This window comes from Nuphar pumila, chromosome 15, assembly GCF_984573655.1.
Source record: "Nuphar pumila chromosome 15, dmNupPumi1.hap1.1, whole genome shotgun sequence".
Classification (NCBI taxonomy): Eukaryota; Viridiplantae; Streptophyta; class Magnoliopsida; order Nymphaeales; family Nymphaeaceae; genus Nuphar; species Nuphar pumila.
The window spans coordinates 80,669,052-80,697,034 of NC_143263.1; the positions used below are offsets into that span (position 1 = coordinate 80,669,052).

The following is a 27,983-nucleotide window of genomic DNA, read 5'->3' on the forward strand; positions in this document are numbered from 1 at the left end:
GAAGGTTCGGATTTTGAAACGGGGTGGGGGTGGAGACCCTGTCCCGCCCCGGTCCACTGCCATCCTTAGTGGTGAAGAGCCAACCATTCCAAACATAACAGTCAAAGATTCTTAAGGAATGTTACTGGACCGACATGGGCCCAGATATTATCCAAGTGCATTTATTGGCTTAACAAGATTTGTTTTGTTTGCCATAATTATAAAGCATTCTGCCAATTAATGCCATTCTCATTAATGAAGACATTGACTCGTTATGTCAACCCACAAAACCAACAAAACATGCAATTACCCTATCAACTTTCAAAAAGCTAAAGTTGATAAAAATATAATATATATATATAGAGAGAGAGAGATCCGTTACACCAGCCGCTCAAACCAGCAGGAAGAATCCCAATTCAGTAGATATCCATATTTCTTTCAATATAGAAACAATATTCCCAAATAGTTTATGTGGATGTGGTAACGGCCCTCTCATGGGAGTTCACATGGGTTCAATTGTGATTTGTCTTCAGCTAGCAGAGGCTGCCTATAAGCATTGGCTTTCTCTTGGTTAAGTTCAACCTTCTTCTCCTTGTTCTTTCCCCACAGGACAGAGTATAAGCCCACCACAATCAGAAGAGCCCCAACAATTCTATCAACCAAAATTGAAAAGAAACATCACATATTTGTTTATGACGAAAAAAAAACTTGTTTCTCAAAAGAAAACATCACATTAATTCTTGTTTGGCAGGGATTGAGTAAGGACACTCTTGAAACCCAACACGAAACATTGGTCTTAAGAGTTTTGATAGACTCAAACATGCAAGTTCGGTTCCACTCATCCCCAATGTCATCCCCTATCTTCGTATCCCTCTTACATCTTATGATACAAGTTTTTTTGAACAACTCTGACCCTATAGAAGGATTCAATATAATCGATTTAGTAGGAATCGACCCTTGGATTGTATTTTTTTTTCAACAAAAAAATATGATTTTTTTAAAAGCACAGAATTTTGTGTTTTGTCAACTGCTGATTTTTTAATCTCCAAAAAATCTTGCAAGCAAGTCGGATTTCAGCGATTTAAATGTCGATTTTCATTAAATGAGTGATGTAGATCACATGTGTGGAATCCAATTTGACCAAAACAATTTGAATCAATGAAATCCCAAGGAGGGTATGAAGATAGGGGATAAGTGGAACCGATTTGCAAACATGCTGCTTGAAGTGGCCAACTTGGTTTAGGGTGGACCAAGCCAGCTCACAATTTAGTACAAGATGGGGCTTGGAACGACTATATCCAAGTCCCCCATGCTCACCTGGACTAACTCCTTAATGAACAGCTCAAGACTTTTAGTTGATTTGGAACAATGTCCATAGAATGTGGGGCTTTTAGTTTATTTGGACCAACTGATATCCATACAAACTCTAGATATAGTTGCTAAAGACAAATCCCAATTCTATTGTGTTGATTGCATGGTGACGAAATTAACGTTTAAAATGGGAAAACAACGGCAGCTGAGCTCTCATTAAAATTGTTTTTTTTTTCTTTTTCATGTTTTTATCAGCAAAATATTAGCAAAGATAAATAAATAAAAATCACGAACAAAAACATGTAAAGGGGAACAATGAGTAAAATTATGTAGAAATATAAAATAGCATGTACGTCTCCCCAAGATACAGGCAAGATAAAAACGTAATATATTTCGATAAAAACATGATAGTAATATGTTGATGTTTTGAAGATATTGCAATATTTTGGCTGTTTAAAATGACGACTAAAACATCACTTTCTTTTCATGATATTTTTAAAAAATATCGCTGATATTTGTCACCATGATTGATTGGCACCCAGGGCTCAGCCAGACCATAGGCCTAGTGATACCCTGGGCCCCACAATTTATTTTTAAAGCTTATCACCTACCCTCCAGAGTACAGTTGGTCACCAAGGATGATGGTTGCCATGATGGCCACAGCAACTGTCTGTACAGGTTGATAAACAGCCACAAAAACTGGTCCTCCCTTGTCAATGCACCATGTTTGAATGGAAAATCCAATCCCAGAGGCCACAAATCCCTGTAATATATATGCAGGTACTCTATAAAAAACACAGGTTAACTAAAAGGAGAATAAGGGTAGGTCATAAGAGTTTGTTCAGTTACGGCATAGAGAATGGTGAAGAGTTCCCCTCCAGAGTGTATCTTCCAGTGCTCCACATCTCTCTCTACAAAGCTTGCTATAATCAAGAATTGGATTACCCCAAAGAAGCAGGTGAAGGAAGTGATAGTCAGCCTTGCAGGGTACTTTCTAAGGACAGGTGCCTGTCAAGTAACAATTTCAGTTTCTTGTAGATGGTTGATGATGATGTTCATAATCACAAATCTCATTGGGAAAATATTGCAGAGGAAAAACTTGCAATATTTTCCAAAAATTAATTTTACTCACAAAAATCTGTTATGCAAAAACATAAAATATACAAAATTTTAAAAATATAAATAACATCAGAATAATTTGAAAAGAACTCTGCGAAAGTTGTTTTTATATATCATGTTAAATATTGCTATAAAAGTAAAGGTGATTAACTGTTGCGGTGGGCAACATTTTGAAAACATTGTGTTTTTTGGGCATAATATCAGCTTTTGAAAATATTGTGATAAAATTGCAGTATTTTTTAAATTACCAGTAATTCATGACTATGATGATGAACTCACCTGAAGCACAATCCAAGCAGACCAAGCAAGGCAATTGCCAAGGAGATAAATACAACCCAAAGTCCAGTTTCCAGTATTTTGTGTTGCAAACACGCCAGCATCCATGGAGTTACTTGTGGGATCTTGAGGAATGTAGTGCAATAGAGGAGGTCCCTTGTATAGGGTTATTAGGGTTGCCCCTCCTACACATGCAACAGTCCCCACCACCTTGGCCACCCCATCTCTCCTCAATATATGAACTCTTTCTAGTCTATTTGATTCACATACCCAAAAAGCAAACAAACAAATTAATAAATATTCAAAACATTTATTAGCAATGAAAATCAATAAATTGAGTATTGCCTAAAAAAGAGTTACCTCAGCGCTGCAGCCAATACAAAAGTAATTGCAGGTACTGAATTTTGAATAGCAGATGCAAAACTAGGTGATGCATAGTACAGTCCTAGCAAGTAGAATCCTTGATTGGCAGTAATCCTGCATAAGAATCGAGCTAACTCACTTAAAAAACCAAAAGAGAACACCAAGAACTTCAATTATGAAATCATTTTTTGCTCACCCACACAAGGCAAGAAGGAAACACTGAAATAACAATGAAAATGTAATTGGTGGTCTACTGTCCCTGCATAAAAAGTTTTGTTCACAAATATCATAGAATATAAGTAATGAAACTCGTAGAATCAGAAAAATGAAGTAGATCTAACATAATATATAACTTACTTCTCTAGAATAAAAGCAAAAGGAGCCAACAAAAAGAGTGCAATTGTGTTCCTATAGATTGGGAAGACCACTTTGCTAACACCCATATCAAGTGCAGCTCTTGATACTATATGAAACCCAGCATACCCAAACTGAAGGATGAGCATTGCCCCATGAAGTTTCACCCTTTCAGGCAACAAATAACTCTTGCCAAGTAGTTCCTTTGCCATTTTTCTTTTGTATCCCAAGGAGGAGAGGATTGTGGCCTTAAATAGAATGGGATTAGCAGCCTTTATGTGAAAAAAACAAATGCAGTTTGCATAATGAGCACATGAAGAAGGGTGGCATTGATTAGACAAATGTATTAATTATTAGTTAGCTTTTCTCAAATTATTTTTTTAGTCCTTTGTCTCATAATCATAGAAGAAGGGAGACATTATTGAAGAATCCATTTCACATGTTCTCATCGGTGGCAGTGTTGGCCCCTTAAACATGAAGATCAGACAAAAGGACGATCAAATTTCTAAATGACGAAGATGTCCCTTAGATGGAATTCCTAGACCCTCCATGCTAATCCCTTTTATTGCTTTTGTTTTTAATTTTGAAAAAAATGCAACTAAAACAATAACAACGCTAGAAGAAAAGTGACATTAATAATGTAGTACCCCTTGAATGAAATAAAGTGAAACGGCCGTTGTAGTTCAAACTAGGTAAAATCACTTGGCAAAGCATTTCTAGCATCAATTTGACCATGGGATCGTCGCATTCCGTCCCCTGATTAGGTTATTCATGTGTGTGTGTGTGTGTGTATGTGTGTGTGTGTGTGTGTGTGTGTGTGTGTGTCCTTGTCACATGTATGCGTTAGAAGAGAAACATTAATTTTATTATTGTCTCCTCCGACTTATCATTGGCAGTGGAGGCAAATGAATACAAGGGAGTTATGCTTGTTGCAGGACTCAAACCAACACTTTGGCATGAACTGTTCATGATCATTGTTACAAATATCGCCAATAGTTTTACAAATATCACTATTTTTTTATGATATTCCAAAGGTTGACATAATACCTAAAAACTGCGACGTTTTCAAAATATCACCTGTTTTATCATCACACAAAAAAAGTTTTTTGGTATCCTTGATTGTTTTATATTTCATTCTACACACACACACACACACACACACACACACACACACACACACATATATATATATATATATATATATATATATAATCAAGAAAAAGCAAAAAAATTGCAACATTTTGTGCTCTATGAGATTCTCGTGAGAATGAGATTTGTGATTGTGACTATATCTTATTTATGTTGAGAACAACCATGTAGCACCTATGTCCCAAAACGTTACCCTTTTTCAAGAGGGCATACAGCATGTCAAGTCCTTGTAAAAAATTTGAACTCGAGAATTATGACCATTCAGATCCACAGCTATGCTCTCATACTCTCTTGCTGGTTAATGGGAGCAGTGGCATTGCTGATACAATGAGTTGAGTTGGGACTTGTGTTGGTAGGCTCAGCACCACATTTCAACACCTTTCACTAGAGGATGATTTTGGCAGCTCCATCTCTCAACATCACACTTTGGCAAAACGTTATTTCAGCAACACACCATTTGAAAGTAGTGGTGATACCCAACACATATAACCTGCTTTGCACACCACGTTTCAACATCACTCAAAAGAGGATGCTTTTGGCAACTCAATCAAACGCTACTTTTTGGCCAAATCATATTTTTGGCAATACATGAAAATGGTGTTTTCATCTTAATGCAAGGCTTCCAAGTTTCAAGCATTGCCTTAACTAGTTGAGTGTCGACCTTATAACCTTATTTTTAATGCTATAGTATGCCATATATATGCTCTAATTTACTCTTAACAAACATTAAACTTGGTAGTTTTTGCTATCACATTTTTAATGATTTTTTTTTTTTGAAAGGCTAAATTTTTTTAATGATATTTTCATCATCATGAGTTTATGGCAGCTGTGCTGAGTCATTATCGCGTGGAAATTATTCTCGTTATAGCATGCACGTTTATTTAGAATTACAAAAAGACAGTAACTTATGTTGATTGGCATGCCAGTAAATCAAACAGTGAATTTGGCCGAGTTTGGATGTTTCTCTCTTCCTATAAAGTCCCAAATTTCAATATATCTGAAGTTTTTTATGAACGTTTTCTACTGTTTCTGCAATAAATGGAGATTCTAGAGACAGGTTCAATGTCTTAAGTTGGAATGTTTTATATCTAAAATGTATACAAATATGTTTAATCTTTATTTTAAACAAAAATTATTACCAAACGAGAGATTACCTTTTAAAAAAGAAAAGTGTGGTTGAGATTGGCATTAAATAAGACTGTTTTTTTTAAGGGAGATTGAAGTCTCCATAATCTGTAAATAAAAAGGTCTTATTCTAGGGAGCAGCACTGAAATCAACATGGTAGCATGGTACCATGTAACTAAGAGGCAAAACCAGCGTTTGCTCTATTTGGTTTTCTTTTAAACCTAAGGTGGACAAAATCTTGAACTCAATTCTATTTTGACATAAGTTCTAAGTTAAAGTAATCTTATCTAACTTGGTTTTTTTTCTTTCTTTGCAATTAACATGGATTGGTGAGCCTTGGCTGGTAAAAGGTACACTTTTTCTATTTTTCTATTGTTACTATTAGTAATTGTCAATACATTAATATTCAACTTTGTGGATGGATCTTTGAACCAAAGTTGAGTCAGATTATGGCCCAAAATAGGATTTGTGCATCTTTCAATAAACAAGTGCTCTCTCTCTCTCTCTCTCTCTCTCTCTCTCTCTCTCTGAGAATTTATTAAAGAGCACTTAATGATTGCGGTTAATAAAAAAGATGACCACGGTAGCGCGGTCACCATGGTTTTCCACGGCATGAAACGACCACAGTGCCAAACCCATGGAGGGCATCTCTTGATGCAAGGTCAAAATTTGGTAAACTCCTCATCTAGCAGAGGGGACATCAAGGGTTCTACCAACAGGAAGCATGCCAATGTGCAGTCCATGTTGGGGATTTCCCCTTGGACTAGTCAAGAAAGATAAGATAGTATTTTACATTAAATATATAGCAAAAATGTCATATATGCCCTTTAATGTCTCACTATTCCCAGTTTTTCTCCTCCTCTCAAGCTTGATCTCTATTCTTTCTGTGTTTAAGTTCAACCAGTGGTTGGCAATTGGCAGGAAGGGGACAACCATGATCTAGAGATTAATACATATTTAAGGTTGAATTAGAAACAATGACAACCAAAATCAAGGGAGAGGATATTAAGTCATAACCAAGGTTGCCAGATACTGGGTTTTTCAAGTGCATGTGTTCAATCACTAACAAATTGTTGTTTCATGTACCGCTAACCATGGTTTAAGTATGCTAATTTGTAATTTTTCATAATGCCCAACTAAACAAAGGCTAAAGTTAAACAACTTTTCATAGTTTCCCAGCTTGATATCATATGAATTGTGACCAGGTTCGCCAACTTCAGCATGATTACTAACTAAACCACAGAGTTTGATAATCGGGGTGTGTGTCTCCTGCCACAATGCTAAAACGATGGGGAGAAAGATAACTGAAACAGGATAGGATAAATTTGTGATGGAGTGATCTTGTAGTTGGGTGGAGATGATGGAGTCGGTCCATGGATTTTCCTTCCTTTTGCGACGGCCAACTTGATCCTTCTCCCCAGGGTTCTCAGATGAGGTAACCCTACGAGAGCTGCCGACTCCAACTCTCATCCATGTCTGATCCATACTAGATCTGACCAACTGTGCAGCACCTCTCGGTCCGACAATTCTTGTACATCCAAAAACTCTGGTTTAATATTATTATTATTATTATTATTATTATTATTATTATTATTATTATTATCATTATCAATGTCTTAAAACTGCCTAGTAGGCAAACCCTACAATTATGATCATGTGAACCCATCAAGTGGGTTTTTTAATTAAACTTGTACGCAAAGCACCAAGCCACCAAAAGATGCGGAGCACATCTAGATATGATATTTCATATGACTAATTATGCATTCACATATCTTATTTTTTGCCTGTTGTTAGTTTGAGCTCATTCCACATGCCCATTGCCTCATTTCAGCATAAAGACATTTTAAAATTCTTTTATATTAATCTTTTAGATTGTGATGTCCCTCCAAGCTTTTCTTTGTTCCATTATTTGATTGAGAATTTATATCAAAGGAAGGGTTCCCACTAAGTTGAATGTGATAGTCAAGTGCCAACAATTTTGGCATCCTAAAGGGGGCCCCATGGATTCAAACCACATGCTTTTTATATTAGGGAAAAGGCAGGGAGAGTTCCCATTAGTTGTACTTGAGTGTTTACCACATTAAGTTTGGACTTTAATAGATAAATGTCTTCCTTCTTTATTTTTGCATTGCAATAAGAACTTACTTCTGGCCATTCCCTGCATGTCTTTAAGGGCGTGTTTGATCCATCAGACAAAGTCTGCCTGTTAACTTTTGTCCAGAAGACAAAAGTCACACTTTTTTTTTTTTTTTTGGGGGGGGGGGGGGGGGTGTACTTTTTAGAGGTCACCCACGTAAGGCAGGGAGGTCACAGGGCCCCACCCAGTGGCGGATCCAGGATTTTGCTTAAAGGGGGGCAAAAAAAAATTTATAATAAAATAAAATATAAAGGGGGACGATATAAATTTTAAAATTTTGCTTAAAGGGGGCCAAAAAAAATTTATAATAAAATAAAATATAAAGGGCAGCAATATAAATTGTTATATTTTGCTTAAAGGGGGGGGGCAAATTTTTTTATAATAAAACAAAATATATAACTAAAATATAAAAGGGGCAATATAAAAAAAAATTTAAAAATTGAGGCCTCCTCGCCCCTTGCCCCACCCGGGGTTTTCCTCGCTTCAGCGAGGGTTCCTCATCATAAAAAAAGTACAGAAAAATATACCACTTGGGAAGTTCAACCGTGCTTGTTGCTTCTTGATGTCTCTCACCTACCAAGGAACACCTTTTATTAGTAGTTGTTATGTCTGGTATGATAGAGAAGGAAAACCTAGTGTTTATTCTTAATCCTATAATTTGGCATATGATTATGTAAATATTGGGTTTTATTATTGCTCATGAGATATTCACCACAGTTCCCACTTGCTAATGACATGACTGCACTTGCCAGTTCATTTGTCTCCAAAAGAATGCCCAGAAAGCAACTAATGTCAAAGTAAGCATCTAGAGCTCATTTTTAATTTTACCAATTGGCAAATGATTATGTGAATATTGGGGTTCAATAATTATTCATGAGATATTGAATAAATTGTCTGCAGACAATATTCCACTTGGTAAGTATATAAGTCAGTCAATCTAAAGGGAGTCACCAACTTGCTAATGAGATAGCTGCACTTGTCTGTTCATTGGTCTCCAAAAGAATGGTCAAGACTGACGAATGACTAAACGCATGTCATAAAAGAAAGAATCATTGTATTAGCAACTGATCATATTGAATCAAGGGTATGGCTAATTGATGCCTTGGCTCTATCCCATAAAGTCAGTTCCATTGGCAGTGTTTTTTACTAGCTTTGACAAATTGGATTTGGAAACAATAATGCGTACCTAACAATAATGCTATGGTATAAGGGAATGGAATTCACATGGCCTGTCGATGCTTGAGATGAATTGGTGTAGAAATTGTCTGATATAAATTTGTGCTAACACCAAACCAAATCACTTTTGAAGTTAAAGCATAGTATAGGCGCGATGGGAGAAAAAGAAAAAATATGCTCTAATCTATGACATGGAAGTGATTTATCGCTCCAAAGGGGTTTGGCGTAGTAGGATGGGGCCTAGGCTAGGGAGACAGTCTAGGTTCAAATGCCATGGACATCACCCCTTGGGCAAGCCAAAGTGTGGCGACTCTCTAGGGGCAAAGCGTAAGCCCATAGAATTTTATGTTGTTAGAACAATGATCATAAGTGCAGCAAGCAAAGCCAGAGTGGCTAGGTCTATGATCGTGAGCGTAACGCCCTAGATTTTTAAAATATTACTTGGTCAAAAATTTATTGATATATTTTTTTTCTTTGCAGCAAAACTTAGAAAACGTCTTTAGCAACGAAAATGGACAATAATAAGTCGTCAGTTTTAGAAAACACCGGGCAAGTCACAGGTATGTGGCCAAACACTCATTGACAACCAAAATGTTTCATTTATCAAAACAAGTTATTTATTACAAACATCACTGCTTGAAAAAGTAGTACTAGTTTTATAAAGAAAGCGATGCAACACTGTCTGAAGAAACCCTGAAACTCGATGGCGCCTTGCTCTGCATATCGCATCGCAGGTTCAATACCTATATTCTCTATTAAGCGGTGTCAGAACCATTGCTAGTCTGGTAAGAAAGTATTCAAATCAACTCAAGTATAAACTAAAAAAAAACACAGACCACTTAGGGTCATAGTTCACAATAACGATATTCAAGTCTCCATGACTTAACATATATCGCAAAAGCCTCTTCAGGTCATGATTTAAACATTTTGCTCAAGTCTTTAAAACTTAGCATATATCACGTGAACCTTTTCAGAGTCTTAATTAGAACATCGAGCTTAAGTCTACAAGACTTGGCATATTTGTATCCCACAAATCCAAGCGAGTGCTCCTCAAGCTTAGCTTAGTCACGCAAATACCACTACAAGAATTCTGCGGATTAGCGACATACGCTATTCGACGTTAATTGATCGCAAATCCATTACAAAATTGTTTAGCGATGAATTGGCGACGACTTAGCGATGGATAGCGTTCATCGCAATTTCTTGGTCGCTAATTAGCGACAAAACTGATATGTTACTACTTTCGTCGCTAATTCATGATGGATTAGTGAATGTTATGATCCGTCATTAATTCATCGCTAAATAAGCACTGATTTGGTTTTATGACAGATACATATCTGTTGCTAAAATTTAATGACGAATATGTATCTGTCTCTAATATACATCACCAATTTAGTAACGGATTAGCGATGGATTACATTTCATCGCAAAACATCAGCTGATTCAGTTTTTTAGACAGATAAATATTTATCCCTCACCCGTCACTAAATTGGTGATGGATATTATTTATCGCCAAATACCGTCGCCATTTTGCGACTGAATTTCTTTGTAAAATCCATCGCTGAATATTAGCGATGGATAATATCCATCATAAAATAAAAAAATAAAATAATTTTGTTTAAAATATAAATATCGAGAAAAAAATTCTCATTATACAATTTATATAACCTGTGTATAAAAAATAAAGTACACATAAAAATATATATATACAAAGTAGGTGAAACAAATTTAACACGAGTTATAAGTGAAACAAATTTAACAACCCAGTATAATCCTTACCAAGTTCTAATTAGTTACAAGTGAACATATACAAAGAGTTTCCTTTGAAAAAATAAGTACGTGAAACAAATTCAATATATGAAGCTAATCCTCGCCAAGATTCAGAGTATCATCCTCTTCATTGTCTCAATCTGCCCATCCATCCATGTTTGCATCAGCTCCTCTACGCTCATCATCTCCAACATCCTACAAGAGAACCGAAATGTTAGTATTGATAAACAAATTTTAATGAAATAAATTAAATGCAATGCAGCTAATCTAAGGCAATCAAAGTAATATGGTTGAATGACACATAGACTAGCAATAAAGTGAAAGACATTAACAAAATTCAGAAATTGTCAAAAAAATTTCATAGTGATGAAATCATGCTTATATGTGTTCTAAGGTTGTCAAAAACTTTCATAGTGATTTAATCATACATATATGTGTTATAAGTCAGTCAAATTTTTTTTATACTGATTCAATCAAGCATATATGTGTTCTAAGGTTGTCAAAAAAATTATAGTGATTCAATCATGCATATATGTGTTCTAAGGCTGTAAAAAAAATTTCATACCGATTCAATCATTTATATATTTGTTCTAAGGCTGACAAAAAAATTTCATAGTGATTCAATCATGCAGATATGTGTTCTAAGGTTGTCAAAAAAATGTCATAGTGATTCAAGCATGCATATATATTTTTTAGGGCTGCCAAATAAATTTCATAGTGATTCAATCATGCATATATGTGTTTTAAGGCTGTCAATAAAAGTTCATAGTGATTCGATCATGCATATGTGTTGTAAGGTTATCCAAAAAATTAGAGAGTGATTCAATAATGCATATTTGTGTTCTAAGATTGTCAAAAAAAATCATAGTGATTCAATAATGCATATATATGTTCTAAGGGTGTCATAAAATTTTTTTAGTGATTCAATCATGCATATATGTGTTCAAAAGGTGTCAAAAAATTTTATATTGATTCAATCATGCATATATGTGTTCTAAGGTTGTCAAAAATATTTTATAGTGATTCAATCATGCATATATGTGTTCTAAGGTTGTCAAATAAAATTCATAGTGATTCAGTCATGCATATATGTGTTCTAAGGCTGTCATAAAAATTGCATAGTGATTCAATCATGCATATATGTGTTCTAAAGGTGTCAAAAAAATTTATAGTGATTCAATCATGCATATATGTATTCTAAAGGTGTCAAAAAAATTTATAGTGATTCAATCATGCATATATATATGTTCTAATGCTGTAAAAAAATTTTATAGTGATTCAATCATACATATATGTGTTCAAAAGGTGTCAACAAAATTTACAGTGATTTAATCATGCATATATGTGTTCTAAGGTTGTCAAAAAAAAATCATAGTGATTCAATCATGCATATATGTGTTCTAAGGTTGTCAAATAAAATCCATAGTGATTCAATCATGCATATATGTGTTGTAAGGTTGTCATAAAAATTGTATAGTGATTCAATCATGCATATATATTTGTTCTAAGGTTGTCAAATAAAATTTATAGTGATTCAATCATACATATATGTGGTCTAAGGTTGTCAAAAAATTTTTATAGTGATTCAATCATGCATATATGTTTTATAAGGTTGTAAAAAAAAAATCATAGTGATTCAATCATGCATATATGTGTTCTAAGGCTGTCACAAAAATTGTATAGTGATTCAATCATGCATATATGTGTTCTAAAAGTGCCAAAAGAATTTATAGTGATTCAATCATGCATATTTGTTTTCTAAGGTTGACAAATAAGATTTAAAGTGATTCAATCATACATATATGTGGTCTAAGGTTGTCAAAAAAAATTCATAGTGATTCAATCATGCATATATGTGTTCTAAGGTTATAAAAAAAATTCATAGTGATTCAAGCATGCGTATATATATATGTTCTAATGTTGTCAAAAAAAAATTTGTAGTGATTTAATCATGCATATATGTGTTCTAAGGTTGTCAAAAAAGTTTCATAGTGATGAAATCATGCTTATATGTGTTCTAAGGTTGTCAAAAAACTTTCATAGTGATTCAATCATGCATATATGTGTTATAAGACAGACAAAAAATTTCATAGTGATTCAATCATGCATATATGTGTTCTAAGGTTGTCAACAAAATTTTATACTAATTCAATCATTTATATATGTGTTCTAAGACTGTCAAAAAAATTCATAGTGATTCAATCATGCATATATGTGTTCTAAGGGTGTAAAAAAAATAGAGTGATTCAATCATGCATACATGTGTTTTAATGCTATCAATAAAATTTCATAGTGATTCAATCATGCATATATGTATTTAATCATGCATATACGTATTGAAATCTAATAACATGAAACTTTAGATATGTATTGAATAAATGTTATACGTACCTGACGAGCACCGAAGTTCATGTTGAAGGCAGATGAAGTTCTCTTGTCGCAAAAAAAATTGCACAACTCATTATGGAAAAGGTTGAGAATGACTTCATGTAAAAAGTCATGCATTGTGTTCTGAAGAAGCTGACAAACACCATACCAAGAAATAACAGGATCAATCGGACGCTGGGAGTTGATGCTGGCGGAACAACTCTGAGAGCCCTGGCTGCAGGAGGCAACGACTGATGTGGTGTTCATATTACTCCCAAACTCAAACACACGACCTTTTTTTGCTTCATCGATTGCAGTCACCCATGCTGTATGATCAAAGGACGAATGCTGAGTTGAGTCATCGTCATATCACTCTACCATCTGCTATTTTTTTGGGTTCATCGATTATAGTATGAATTAATAATTACAAATTACAATGTTTATGATAATGTAATTCATGGTAACTTGTATATTACAATGTTTATTAATACAATAAATATATATCATTGTCACTCTCACCTTCTTTGATACAAACTCTTCTGTGCTCTTACATTTATGTATTTCAACAAACACATCCTTTTAAGAGTCAGGGCCTCTTTTTTTGGCTTTCTACAAGGTTAAATGATAAAAAAATTAATTAGAAAGTATACAGAAATACTTATAAATTTGACACTATATATATATATATTGATGAGTTGCCATTTTCTTCTAGTGGATCCCAAAAGTCCTAAAACCACCTGTGTGTAGATGGGCATCGGGCAACTTCGTTCAGTTTTGTGCAACTTTTGCTGAACGATTTTGAAATTCATGGCACGCCCATTTATCACACATTGTATCCTAATAATTTGACCTGATAGTAGAAGGGTCATGGCCCTTCCACTGCAGTGGATCATCTATCCCACTAGCTACTTTTATTGCTGCAGTCTTCATATTGTGAAGCATATTGATAAATCGACTGACAATCTTTAAAATTGTTTGACGCGATGACAATCTTAAATGCATAAGTTAATTACAGAAAGTAGGAGCCTTGACATCGTTCGATATAACGACAATCTTAAATGCTTAACCAAATACATATATATGTAGTATGTAGAAAGCAAGAGCCTTGGTATCATTTCATGCGATGACAATTTTAAATGCGTAAGCAGATATATATATATATATATATAGGAACCAATATCCAATGATAGTCTTAAGGGTACGCACGTGAACATCGAAGTATCCTAGAGGGTGTAAACCAAGAACTAGGGTTAGATATTATTTTTAAGAATGTATATATTACGTATTCAACTTAAATATTCAATGATAGTCATAAAAATATGCGCGTAAACACTGATGACTCCTAGAGGGTGTGAACCAATGACTAGGGTCAGATACTATTTTTAGGAATATATATGGCATATATCACACCACAGCAATTAACAAATACTTGATAGAGAGAGATCGGCAAGCAAACTTACTCTCAGACTGGTGAAAACTGGTTTTGATTGTGCTTAGCCTGCTTCAAACCTAGTTTCGACTAAACTGGTTTTGAACCTTCTTTAGAAAGGCTAAACTAGGTCAGATGGGTTCGACCTAGTTGAGAAAAAGAAAGAGCGAGTCAAGCTGCTAATACCAAATAGTTTAGACCAAACTGGGTTCGGTCCAAGTCAACTGGGTCAGGTGGGTTCAGACTTAGCTCAAGTAGGCTAGGTCTAGGTTAGGTATGTCAAACCTAGGCTAGGACAAAAAGTGGTTGACTTGATCAAGCTTGACTAGACCCAATTAAGCTCAAGCTAGGTTAAGCAGGATCAAGCTAGGTCAGGTAGGGAAGGTTTGAGAGAGAGAAGGGGGGTCAAATTTTTAAAAGGAGAAGGGGGGTTCTATTTATAGGCTGCTTAAGGATAAGGCTTATTCTTTTTATCATTTTACCCCTTGCTTTAAAAATAAAGTCAAGTTGTTCATTTTGTGTGGGGCCCACTTGGATATTTTTATGGGATATTTTGTGGGTCCCATAAGATATTTTTTTAGATATTTTTACGTAGAGCTCGCCAACAATTTTGTGGGTCCTGCGAATTTTTGGAGTTTCTGTGATTGATTTTTTTTCAAAAAAATCTGAGTACGTCATTCTCTTCGTATCGACAAAACTAAAAAAGTTGGCTCGCACAAATCTCCTAATTTTACTTAAGGAAGAAGTTATGGCTCCCTGACTATTTGAACATATATTTGCTAGGATGCATACATCCTAAGTATAATTGGTTTATTAAAATCTATTTGTTTCGCATTTCGAGTTCGTATACTATTTTTATATAAAAATGCTGAATTTATTCAGAATTTTTATTAAAAAATCATGGGTCAATCGTGATTATTTAAGATTAGTTTTTATATTTGTTATATTTAAAATATTCACATTTAATACATAAACTAGTATAAATATGTGAGTTGAGAGATTGAATAAAATGAAAAAAATTGAAGAATCTATATTGTGTGTGGATCAGACTGGAAGTATCTAGCAGAATTTGAGTTTGAACCTGAGAAAAGTCTGACCATAAAATCTGAGTGCAATCCAAGATATATTCAGATTCAATTATCCATATAAAAAATAATGTGTCAGATTAGCTTCAACATGACCAAATTATGGGATCTCTCTCTCTCTCTCTCTCTCTCTCTCTCTCTCTCTCTCTCTCTCTCTCTCTCAAAGTGGACATTGGGTTGGACTGGATCAGGCAAATTAGAACACAACAGTCTTGTATAATGCCGGACTCTATCGTTGAGCCGACCTAGCCTCATTGGACTTTAGCTGACTGGGTCAAGCCTCATGGACCCAAAACCACATACAGGTCCATGAATACGAATTACTCAGATATTTTTTTTATAATTTTTAATACTTTCTAATAATGCATTGTAATAATAAATATAGTATTATACATTAAACGATCAAAATCAATTGTTTTAGAGCCCCAAGGGGCTTGGCATAGTGAAAGGGGCCTTGTCTGCTAGGCGGTGGTCAGGGTTCCATTCCCAGGGACATCTTTGCTTATGCCAAAGCAAGATGAAGATTTCTTGTGGGCAATGGGTGTGCCACTGGTTTTTACTGTCAGGACCGGCGACCGTAAGTATGGCAAGCATAGCCAGAGCGACTAGGTCTCTGATTTTGTGGGTGGTTTTCCCGTTCCTCATGAAAAAAAATGTATTGTTTTAAAACCACTGCATTGGATTTAGTTAAGATTCAGACCAATATTTATATGTACATTATTTGGAAACTTGGGTCTATACCCAGACCAGCTCAAACCAAACCTAGTTTCACCCTTGTCTGGAGTTTTATAGTGATCAATATCCATATGAATTTTGACCTGCTCCAGAAATGCAGAAAGCAGAAACCAACTCGAGGCCACTCCAAGGAGACCCACCTTGACCCGGTTGCAGCTGGGTCTGGCTTTCTGTGGTTAAGCTTAGCATCAGGTGAAACCCAGTACAACAACAACGATGGGACCCCACAATCCAGACCACAGGGTCCGCATGTCACACGCGGAAGCTAAAGGTAGGGGTGGCAAAACCTGACACGACCCACCAACCCGACCCGCCAACCCGCCTCTTAGGCGGGTTCGGGTTTGGAAAAAATGAACCCGTTTAATAAACGGGTCAACCCGCCTAACCCGTTTATTAAACGGGTCGGGTTCGTGTTAGGGGTACGTATGCCAACCCGCCTGACCCGTTTAATAAACGGGTTAAGCGGGTGGGTCAACCCGCCAACCCGCCAACCTGCCAACCCGACCCGCCAACCTGACCCGCGAACCTGAGAACCCGTTTACCCGACCCAACCCATTTATTAAATGGGTTGGCGGGTCGGGTTACCCGTTTATTAAACGGGTCGGGTTTGTGTTTGCCACAGCCGACCCGTTTAATAAACGGGTCGGGTTCGGGTTGGGGTATGCTGACATGCCAACCCACCAACCCGACCCGATTGCCACCCCTAGCTAAAGGTTGGCCCAATTCCAAAAAGTCATGCAAGTGAATAATAAGCAAAAATGAAGCCAACGATAACAGATAAAAGTACTTAAAAAAATAGATAGCCAAACATGTGGCAATTGCAGTTAGTTAAGAAAATTGGCCAATAAAAATGCCCTTCAAAGATTAGGCCTGGCCATTATGTCATATGGCACATGATGGCCACATGTACCACTTTACCCTTGAAATTTTCCAAACCCAAAACCCACTAATGGCATTATACTATTAGTAGACAAACGGGATGGACATATGACAAGGTCCGTCATATTCCGTATGACCTGATCCGTTCTTCTAGCAAAATAAACTTCAAAAGACACTTGAAACTGTACAATAATAATGCTTACCAATGCAGAACAGGTGACCACTCTTTGATGAACGACCACAAAGCGTTGAGACTGTACAGATGGTGCAGCAGCAGCATGAACAAAAGAGACTGAGGGGCATTCCATGTCAGGCGGCTGCGATGGGATTCCCGATGTTAGATGGACGGCCAGCACTGATGTGAGGGAGGTAATCCATCATCTTCACCGTCTCGTCTCTCCAAGCATTCCTTCACCCTTATGGAGCATGACCTTACATGTTTTCAAGCAGTGATCAAGAATATGACCCGAGGGTGTTAGCCTAGTTGGAACCAGCTTCGGTTGTCAGACAGGCAGTCACGGTTCGATTCCCGCCGGTGCTAAGCTGAAGCACGTGGCTCCCTAGAGTCGAGGGGTGTGCCCGGGTTTTACGCCATCAGAGTCTCTCACAGTGTGATCAAGAATATGCAGCATGATTACTGGTTATACCGCTACTTATTTGGGTATCCCGTGTGGTAAAGGGGGTCCTGTGTCAAGCTGAAGGCCCAGGATCGAATCCCTCTGCCACATGGGGCAGTTGTTGCTCTCGTAGGGGTCCCGCCTAACCCCAGCTTGCCCTTCAAAAAAAATTTAACACACACACTAATATTGTCCACCGCCATCTTGGTGACTGGGAAAACCCACACGCAGCGCCTGGCAAGGAAAGGAGAATCGAGTAAAAAACTCATCTCTTTCCTAAATGCTGCTTCTGTCACACCATCCTCTCTCTCTCTCTCTCTCTCTCTCTAGAGAGAGAGAGAGAGAGAGAGAGAGAGATGGCAGTGGATCGGGGTGGGGGCGGAGGACAAGGTCTCCACCCCCGCCCCGTCTCAAAAAGTTAACCTCCATCCCCGTGGCGGGGGACTTTGGACCTCCACCCCGCCCCGTCTCAAACAAATTATCCCCATCCTGCAGCGCAAACATAAAGAAGGAGACCCAAATGTTGCACCCCAGAAAAAACCCTAAATGAAAAGAAGAACAGAGAAAACCCTAATGTGATGGACAAAAAAAAAAAGAGGAAAACCCTAGCAATCAGTCAGGAGCACCTCCGTTCATGTATACATATAATAGGAATTGAGAGAGGTTAGGGTTGGGAACCGGAGCATACTCAAAACGATCATTGCTATCTTCTTTTAAATGTTGTGTAATATAGTTTAAATATTTTAGTAATTTTATTAACAGGGATGAGGCGGGGTGGGGCAGGGCAGGGCGGGGGAAAGTATAAGTCCATCCCGGCACGGGGATGAATTTTGACCTTCATCCCCGTTTCATGTCCTTCATCCCTGGTCCATACGAGGCGAGACGGGGCGGGGCCCCATTTTCCCCCGGTCCACTGCCATCCCTACTCTCCACCCATTTGCAAGTACCCTCCTCCTCCTGAATACTCGATCTTGATGCATGGAGTTGGGTAGATATGTACATGCATGCGTAATGCGTACTCGTTATAAGTAACCGAACACAGTTTTTTTAGGGTTTGAGTGCCAACCACCTTCATGCATGATGGACGGCGTCCAACGCGCTAGACGTGCAAGTGGGTCATGCTCAAGATCCATATCCGAATCATAATGTTGGATGTGGAAAGTTCATATCAAAATCCGCATTGTTTCAGGGTCACATGCGGTTGAGCCTTGTCAGATTCAGATGTGAAACCCATTCAGCATATTACAGTGGATCAGAGTCAACCCTAAGTCCACTTATTAATTTTGCTTTTATGCATAACACAACAAAGTTTACCCATTTCACTGGATTTATTCTCATATGGAGTGTTTAATACCTTGGATTAGGGGAGTCAACGGGTTGTACATGGTCAGACCCAGGTGAGTCCAGACCGAGGTCCAATCAAACACACCATAAGAAAAATCATACTCAACTCCTACAAGGATGTAAAAAACCCTCTGACGAAAACGTCGAAGGGGATAAAGTTCAAAAAAACAAAGACAAGAAAAGAAAATGAGAAAGACGTCCCCAATAACATATCGGAGGGATAAGGATAAACCTCACCCCGCACGATTGACAGGCGGAGGAGGCAGGTTATCCTCACCCCACCTCGTGAGGGCTATAAATATCGCTCATGGTGCATCCCCTCCACCGTCCACCAAGTGAGTGGCAGAGGGAGATGGACGTAGGAGGAAAAAAAATGAGTAGCAAAGAGAAGCGCTTACCAGATCTTCGGTAGTCGACAACGCAGGTAATCACCTCCTCCTTTCTCTTGTTTTTTCAGTTGATTAAGGGCCACCAGTAATGGCTGCCGACGAGCTGCAAAGAAACAAAAAAAAAAAGAAAGAGAGAGAGAAAACCCTCATAAGATGCAAAGAGAGAGAAGGTCGGTCAGCCCCTCTGCAATAGAGAGGGAGAAAGAGAGGGTCGGCTCCCGCGGTCGACCCTTTTGCAACAAAGAGAAAGGGGAGGGGTGGATGTGGTTGTCGGCCCCCTTTCCTTTTTTTTTTATATAAGTGGGTCAGTCTCGGTCGCACCCAAACCAAACCAGATGGGTTTAAAAAAAGGGGGGCAGACTGGGTCGACCTGGGTGTGACCCAGACAAGACTGGGTCCGTCTAGGTCGCACCCGGACTGAACCAGGCGAGTAAAAAAAATAGGTCAAATTGGTTCAAACCGAACCGATTCAACTCTAATCAGTTCAAAACCGAACCGACTTAAACTAAATCATGACAAACCAAACTGGTTCGGATCGAACCAGTCTGGTTCACAGTTTAGGTTCGACTGGGTCTCGATTTGGATCTAGCCTGATCTAGATCAGACCATTTCTAGAACCAGTTAACCTGGACTGATCCAAATAGAACTGGATTCAGAGAGATTTGGGTCTAAATCTAGATTGACTATTTTGGATCAAGCATAGAACTAGATCTGGTTCAGATCAGTATTGGATTCAGAACAGAACTGGATCTGGTTCAGATCAGTACTGGATCCATATTAGAACTGAATTTAGATCTAACTTAATGGATCAATTATGAATCCGGATCAGAACTAGGTCAGGATCCAGTTTGACAGTTCTAGATCCAGACCAGTAATGGGTCTAAATCCAGTTAGACAATTTTGGATCCAAATCAGAAATAGATCTAGATTGAGTTGTGATTTAATTTTTAATTTTGAATTTTGGAAATAATTATCGAAATGATCGAAGTACCATTATGTACCCAATATTTATTTTGGTAAAATAAGCATAACTTTACACTCTGAACTCAGAATCGAGTGAGGTTTTGTGCATTGGACTCGTATCGTAGAGGAAAATCTGTGTCCTTTGATTTTGGTCAAATTAAGAGCACAAAAATTAAAGTCTCACTAGTTAATTTGGGAGGAGTATTTTTATAATTTTTGTTAAAATATAAGAGGTGATGTGTATTAATACGAATACACTTGTGTAATGATTAGATCCTACTATTAGAGTTGCTTGAGACTCGATTATAACCCGAACATAAGATTCATATTCAAGGTAAGAGATATTATAAGTAATTTTATATATGAATAAGCCTTTTTGGATTGCATGTTATTGTAATGTTGTGAATTAGCATGATAGCTTTTGAGTGTGATCATGATGTGTATAAAATGATCATGCATGATATTATGAGATGATTGCATATACATGTTTGTTATGGTATGTCATACATATTAGAAAGAGATTATTTTGTGATAGCATATCTGTGTGATAAATTGTTAATAACATGCATTATGATGAGATTGTGTTTAGACTTGAATCTTCTTTATTCTATTCATGTTATGTAAATGGATATATGGAGATTAGCATGCATAACTCCTTAAATCTCGGAAGTAGTGACCTATGATAAGGACTACCTAGTTCACGGCTAAAGTACAACCACCATGGAGAGTGAGCTACCGATGATTCAACGATATAGAGACCCTACATTGTTGCGTGCTTAGTATGAAATAAGTGTGAACCCTAATAACATCTTGAGATTAAAGAGTGAGATCCAATGTGATCATTTCATGATATCACTCATGAGAGAATGAGTGAAATATGAGTTTGAGAATGTGGTTTAATGTGTTGAACTTAGCTTATGACTTAGGGTTATACTTACATAGTGTTTGGGACTCTAAATAACTATGGATAGTTGATAATTAGCATGGTTAGGATATAGCATAAATCATACCGAGATTGAGATTAAGCATGACCTCATGGCTAGCTATCGGTGGAGTCTTCTTTTTGTTTCACTGAAGTGCCTCGTGGTCCGGAGATCACTAGAAGTGTATGATTCATTGTCTGACCAACATATAGAATTGGGCTATTCTACGCAGGTTGTTACACTCATAGATGTTTATGACCGATACTTCGGGTTAGTTTGGTGTGACAGAGTATTTAAGAGAGTTAATGAGGGGATAATTAAAACATACAAACTTGTGTGGTGTCTCGGAAGCTAAACTCAGACTAGGGGCTTAGAGCCCTCTACGGTTGTAAGTTAAAATGTTTATTTGCTTATAATTACTTTTTACTGGGTTGTAGACTCACCCTCTTGTATAATTACAAGTGTAGATTTCAGGTACACTAAAACAAGCAGGACATGATCGGCTACCTCTTCGGCAGAGCATTTGGTAGTTTTTATTTTTTTTGTCATTGAACATTTATGTATTTGTTATTTCTTATGTTATAAATGATAAACATTGTGAAAGAAAGTAAATTATTGAAAAAAAGAATGAAAAAAAAATTAGCAATGTTTTCTCTATGTGAACTCTTTATGCTTTTCCTCTGAGAAGTAATATCAACCGAACTCAGACTCTTAAGGTCACAGATCGGGGTGTTACAAAGGATTACATGAACCAGATCTCATTAATACCGAGTAAAGTAATATTTCTTATGTTTTCTATATTGAAAATTGCATATCTTAATTCGAACTCAGGTTGCACCAAGGTCTAATCTGAAAATTCACAAGCCATACCCAACTCAATATACTAACTGGATCTTTTGGGTACACTTCGGATTATAACTGAACCTCCTTCTTTATCACCAAAGTCGGACCCCATCGGGTTCACTACAAGAAACGTGTGGATTAGCGACGACCTAAATTCGTCGCTAAACTATTTAGTGATGGATTAACATCGAATTAGCGACTGAAAACTTTCATCATGAATTTTTCGACGCTAAGTAGTGCCAGAACTTATCCGCCGCTAATTTGTGACGGATATGATCCATCGCGAGTCCTTCGCTATTTTAAATTAGCGATGGATAATATCTGTCGCTAATCCGTCGTTAAATTTAAATAAAAAAATAAAAAAAATTTGCTCGTTGCCGACGCGTTCTCCGGCAAGGAGCAATTTTTTTTGCACAGAACCGGCGCGTTTCGGCAGACTGCGACTCCATGCGGAACTGGGGGGAGCTCCTCTTCAAGTTCCAGGTCTACCACGAGAACCAGCCGAAGAGCTTCACGGCAGGGGCGCGTTCCGGGGGGAGCTCCTCTCTTCAAGTTCCAGGTCTGCCACGAGAACCAGCCGAAGAGCTTCACGGCGGGGGCACTCAGCTTTAGCTGCGACTTCGCGTGGATCTTCGCGAGCTGCAGGGGGAGGAGCAACGAGTACGGCATCTTCGCGACTCTGGCAGGATCTTCGCAACTCCGGCAGGCTCTTCGTGACTCCGCGCGGATCTTCGCGACTCCGGCAGGCTCCAGTGGCTCCCCAACAACAGCCACCTCTTCGACTCTGGCAGGCTGCAGTGGCTCCCCAACAGCAGCCTCCTCTTCGTCGCCCCCTTGACGTCTCAGCTCCATCTGCGACTTCTCGTGGGGATCGACTCTTTGTGCGCGTCGTCAACAGAGCTTTTGGCATCCTCAGAAGCGCCTCAAGCGGGGATGGTTTAAATTGAACGGAGGGGGGGGGGGACAAAGGGCAGAAAATTTTTGAACGAAGGGAGGGAAATTTCGCGCCTCAAGTGGGACGAAAATTAGCGACGAAATTAGCGAGGGAATTTTTCCGTCGCTAATTAGCGACGGATTAGGGACGGAAAAATTCTCTCGCAAATTCCGTCGCTAATTAGCATTTTTTATAGTGTTTTTGGCGACGAAAAAATATTGTCGCTAATTCCTCGCTAATTAGCAACGGCTTTAGCGACAGAGACATTTCCGTCGCTAATTTTGCAAATATTTCAAACGTTAGCGACAAATAGTTTTCGCTTGCTAATCCGTCGCAAATTGGCGACGAAAAAAATCCGTCACAAATTTCCGTCGCTAAGTAGCATTTTTCTTGTAGTGGTTCAGTAACGTTACCTTGCATCTAGGATGTAAACGGTTCAGCTTCAGGTGGGATATCTAACCAAATCTGAATCCTTAGTCAGATTCAATAACCAAAATTGGATTGACTCAATGAGTTTTGCATCCAAATGCGAGACCAAGGAAAACCCAAATATGATTACTATACAAGCCCAAATACATGTAAATATAGGATTTTAAAATAGTGACATAAGGATTCAGTTTTAACTGATCCTAAGGATGGATTTTAAAAAGTGATACAGATTCAGTTTTAACTGATCTCCATCACACTCTAAATCCGAACACAGATCTGATTATGCTAGATCCAATTAGGTCAGACTCAATGATTCGTAGATCTAAACCATGTCTGGCCCATTCACATTCCTACTTGGACCCAGATTTAAGAACCCATACAATATAAGCCCATGATAATATGAAAGATAATCAAATGCCAAAACTCAGATCCCTCTAAAATGTGGATTTGAGATTCAAATTTTAGTGTAGGACTAGAGAGCCACAGGGTGCAGATCTTCAGATCTGATATCCTAAGGATTTAACGCACCCATAGAGATCCAACTAGAATTTGAATCACTATTTTAAAAGGTGACAGTTGAGGTTTTATAGGTGCATCTGTAGTGCCTCACGGTTTTACCTGTCTTACAGGCCTAGCCTCTTTGGTAGGCATAGAGAGAAAAAGAGAGAGATCATGAAAAGGCTAGAGCCTCTAAAAGCAATAGTGCTATCTAGCTTCAAAGTTTTTCTCACTTGACAATAAAGTTAACAAATTGAAAAGAATACTTGACCTAATCACAATCACTCACTAATAACTCCCATTCCATAGGAAAGGCACCAAAGCTACAAAAGGTAAGGGAAAAAGCAAATGAGCAAAGAATATTCCTAAGAATTATCTATTTCACGCCATCAAGTGGCAAAGGATAGAACTTTTTAGTAATTCTCCATGATTAAACTATATAGCCATTTAGTTATATGACCTGTGTTCCATGAGGATTGAGGAAACCATACCCGGGATCAGAGACCTAGTCACGCTGGCTATGCACGCCGCGCTTACGGATCAGAGACCTAGTCATGCTGGCTATGCATGCTGTGCTTACGGTCGCGCTCCCAACAGTGTAAACCCGTGTCACCCCTTGCCCCCAGGGAATCGCCTTGCTTCAGCAAGGAGCAAGGGGCATAAGGCCCTTGCACTTTCTTATATGCAAAGGGCAGACCCCCATGAGAATGGAACTCTGACCGCCTGACTAGCAGCCAAGGCCCCCTCCCACTACGCCAATGCAAACATCATAGTTCTGCCATGTGAGCAAAACTAGGGTAAGTGAGGGAATCTACAGAAAATGTGGATGACTAATGAAAAAAATAGACTTTACAGGTGACAGCACAAAAATACAGTAACTTTCTGACCTGACTTCATATTCAAGGATCACTGTCATTCACAGCCATTAAAATCATTAAGGCAAACAATGTACTTATATAAAGTTTTCATCATATATATTCAGGGCATATTAAAGGCATGTAGGTTATAGGCCTTTTTTGCCTTTCATTTCTCCAGAACTTTAAAATAGCAACATCTTTTAACATCAAACCATCCATCAATTTATGTTTAGTTTGGCAAGTCTGTACAGTTGTGCTAGTTATTATTCTTCCAACTATGCTTCAGTTTTCTTCACATCACTTGATTGCTGATGCATTACATCTTCATGGTAGAGTTGGCAAGTTTAACTTCCAAAAGGCTTTTCTTATTTGTTGTTACCAGTGAAAATATGATGTAAATCTAACAATATCTGATAAGCAGATTAAAAAGTCATAAAATTATGTAAAACTCCAAATATACGGTCATACATGATCCAAGTCATTGTAATGACTTTAATCATCGTCCATAGTATGAAGATATAGGGGCTGCACCCCAGAAGTAAGCAATTCAACCTGATGTACCTAATATCCAAGTCTAATCACACAGGACTTGAAAGATTAAGGGTTTGTTTGGAATCTAGTTACTAGGGTAGGAGTAAATGCATTTGGCAAAAAGTTGGTCAAACTACCACCTGGTGGCTGTTTGGAATCTGGTAGCTGAGATGGGAGTTGATGCATTTGGGATGGGAAGCTGCATTGTATTTACGCTAAAGCATGGAATTGATAGCTGCCACTTCCCATCCCAGCTACTAGTTTCCAAACAAGGCCTAAGAGTTAATTTGGAAAACAAGGAAAACTGTTTAAAGCTACAGCTGGTATCTATTTTCCAGATCACAAACCAACTAACACCAACTTGTACATCCCAAAAACCAAACTGAGCCTCCAGAAGCAATGCAACTTTGTCTTGTTGAAACCAACTTCAAGTCGTTACCAGGAAGGCATGGGAAGATGCATAATGCATTTAACATCAAAACACAAAATCTATACTGGGCTATGACAATAATCTATCTCTGTTTACAAAAAAAAAAGATACTCTATCAAAAAGGATATAATATTTGTCATGCCAATAATGAAATAAGGCACTGATAGAACGAGTACTTGAAGCTTGATCATTTGCTAGGAACCTTTTTGAACTGACGATCTCCAAATGCTCTAGAGATCTCAAGAGGGCCTTGCAATCGGCCATTGGAACCCATAGAACCACCAGCCTGTAAAAAAAAACACACAATCAATAACAAGAGAAATCTTAAGAAACTAAAACAAAACAAACACTCAAGTAGCATTTATCAAATTTTTGCTTGCTGCCATAAGGCAACCTTTTTTTTTACAAACATACAGAGTTGTTCAACAAAATAAATATTGGGCAGTCCATTCATTGTTGTCATAGCTACCTATATTATAGCAAGAAGCTAAATAAACAAATATTTTCCAGCCCATAAAGAAAAGCATCCACCAAACACTCTGTATGTTATAGATCGTAACAAAGAAACCATATAAGGAGGCAGGTTGAAGATGTTCTCTGTTAAAACTTATTTCCAAGAAAGCAAGAGACAGCTACTCAATGTTTCCTCGTGAGGCAGCCAATCCAATAATGCAGCTTCTTCATATATAGATATATCTCCAAACATCCAATTGGTGTATCTATAGAAATTTCTGCTATTTATGCAGCTTCATGTGATTTACATCTGTAGTTTATTTTGCCTCTACAAAGAATCTTGAAGCTCATAGAGGTGCATCAACCAAACCACAAAAGAAATGGCAAGTCTAGGTCTTACTTTCTGAATCCGGGCACGTTCTTGTGGATAAATGGCTTTATGCTCTCTTGTAATAACAATTGCTTTTAAAAGGTAGTTTAATTGTTCCAGCCTGTCCATTTTGTGATTCATCCCCAACAGAGGAGCGAGCTAAGACTGCTTTTGCATCTCCAATATTAGCAATCATAACCTATAATAGTTTGAAACAACATAAGTTACCTAGCACAAAAGATTTGCTCAAACATCGAATCAGCAAAATGTGCTCCAAAAAACCCTAAATTACCAGCCGAAGGTTCAATAGAGGAATAAAAATAGAACACAAAAATAAAAAAACTTGCTTAAAATGTCAATCTAACAATAACTCATACGAAATTCTGGATGGTTCTCATCATGGTAGAACTGTAGAAGTATAAGCAAAAGGGTATGCACCAAGAAGTTGTGAATCACATGAAGCACAAAAGAAAAAAAGAAAACAAGAAATAGACAAAATCTGTGAAAGGAAACAGCCATAACACATGCAAAATGTACTATTGGTGGATAAAGTTCTAAATGATAAGTGAAGTTATAAAAACACAATGAAGATAAAACATTCACCTTATCACAAGCACCAAAGTATTACACTTGCAAGAGCCTTAAGGAACTGAACCTTAACCTATAAGATGATATAATTACATGTATAAAACTGCAAAAGTAATGGCAATGCCAAAAGCAATGGCAAACAGATAGAAACGTTTGCAAATAAGAAACAGAATGTGATTTGAAATCACATTTGAAGTGAATCTCATGTGGTTCCAAATCACACAGTGGAATATGTGATTTGAAATTATGACTTCAAATCACATTTGATTTCCCATCTCATGTGATTCCAAATCACATGAGCTGCAACCAAACATACTCTAAATGTCATAGAAAGTATTAGAAATATCAACTTACTGTTCTCCCAAGTACCCAAACACAAACAGCTGTCTCACCATCTTGCCATCTACCTATATATTTTTCATTTCAATGTAAAAAATGCACAACATTAAACTGTGATAGAGAAAAAAATTTATAGTACAGAGCTAAATTCAAAATTACGTCACTTACATATACATGTATTATGATATAGTTACCAAGCCCATTCCTAATTCACACGTAA

General features: G+C 37.5%; 1 protein-coding gene across 1 annotated transcript; it reads right to left on the bottom strand.

The window, feature by feature from the left end:
• Window positions 1–298: 298 nt before the first annotated feature.
• Window positions 299–27,819, bottom strand: LOC149815740 (auxin-induced protein 5NG4-like). The gene is made up of 11 exons (XM_089990622.1): window positions 27,779–27,819; window positions 27,518–27,527; window positions 26,985–27,035; window positions 26,216–26,299; window positions 3,406–3,674; window positions 3,245–3,307; window positions 3,046–3,162; window positions 2,689–2,938; window positions 2,140–2,298; window positions 1,902–2,053; window positions 299–631 (listed from the first exon to the last, which is right to left on the bottom strand). The coding sequence occupies exons 1-11, from the start codon at window positions 27,817–27,819 to the stop codon at window positions 472–474; spliced, it is 1,356 nt and encodes a 451-aa protein (XP_089846748.1). The 3' UTR covers window positions 299–471.
• Window positions 27,820–27,983: the final 164 nt, after the last annotated feature.

Excerpts from the sequence above, each read along its gene's own strand:
- LOC149815740 (XM_089990622.1), bottom strand. The coding sequence starts at position 27,819 with ATGGTGAGACAGCTGTTTGTGTTTGGGTACTTGGGAGAACA. Across the intron at positions 3,163-3,244 it reads TTCCTTCTTGCCTTGTGTGG|GATTACTGCCAATCAAGGAT; the intron begins GTGAGCAAAAAA and ends ATTCTTATGCAG. Across the intron at positions 632-1,901 it reads GACCAACTGTACTCTGGAGG|AATTGTTGGGGCTCTTCTGA; the intron begins GTAGGTGATAAG and ends TTTGGTTGATAG.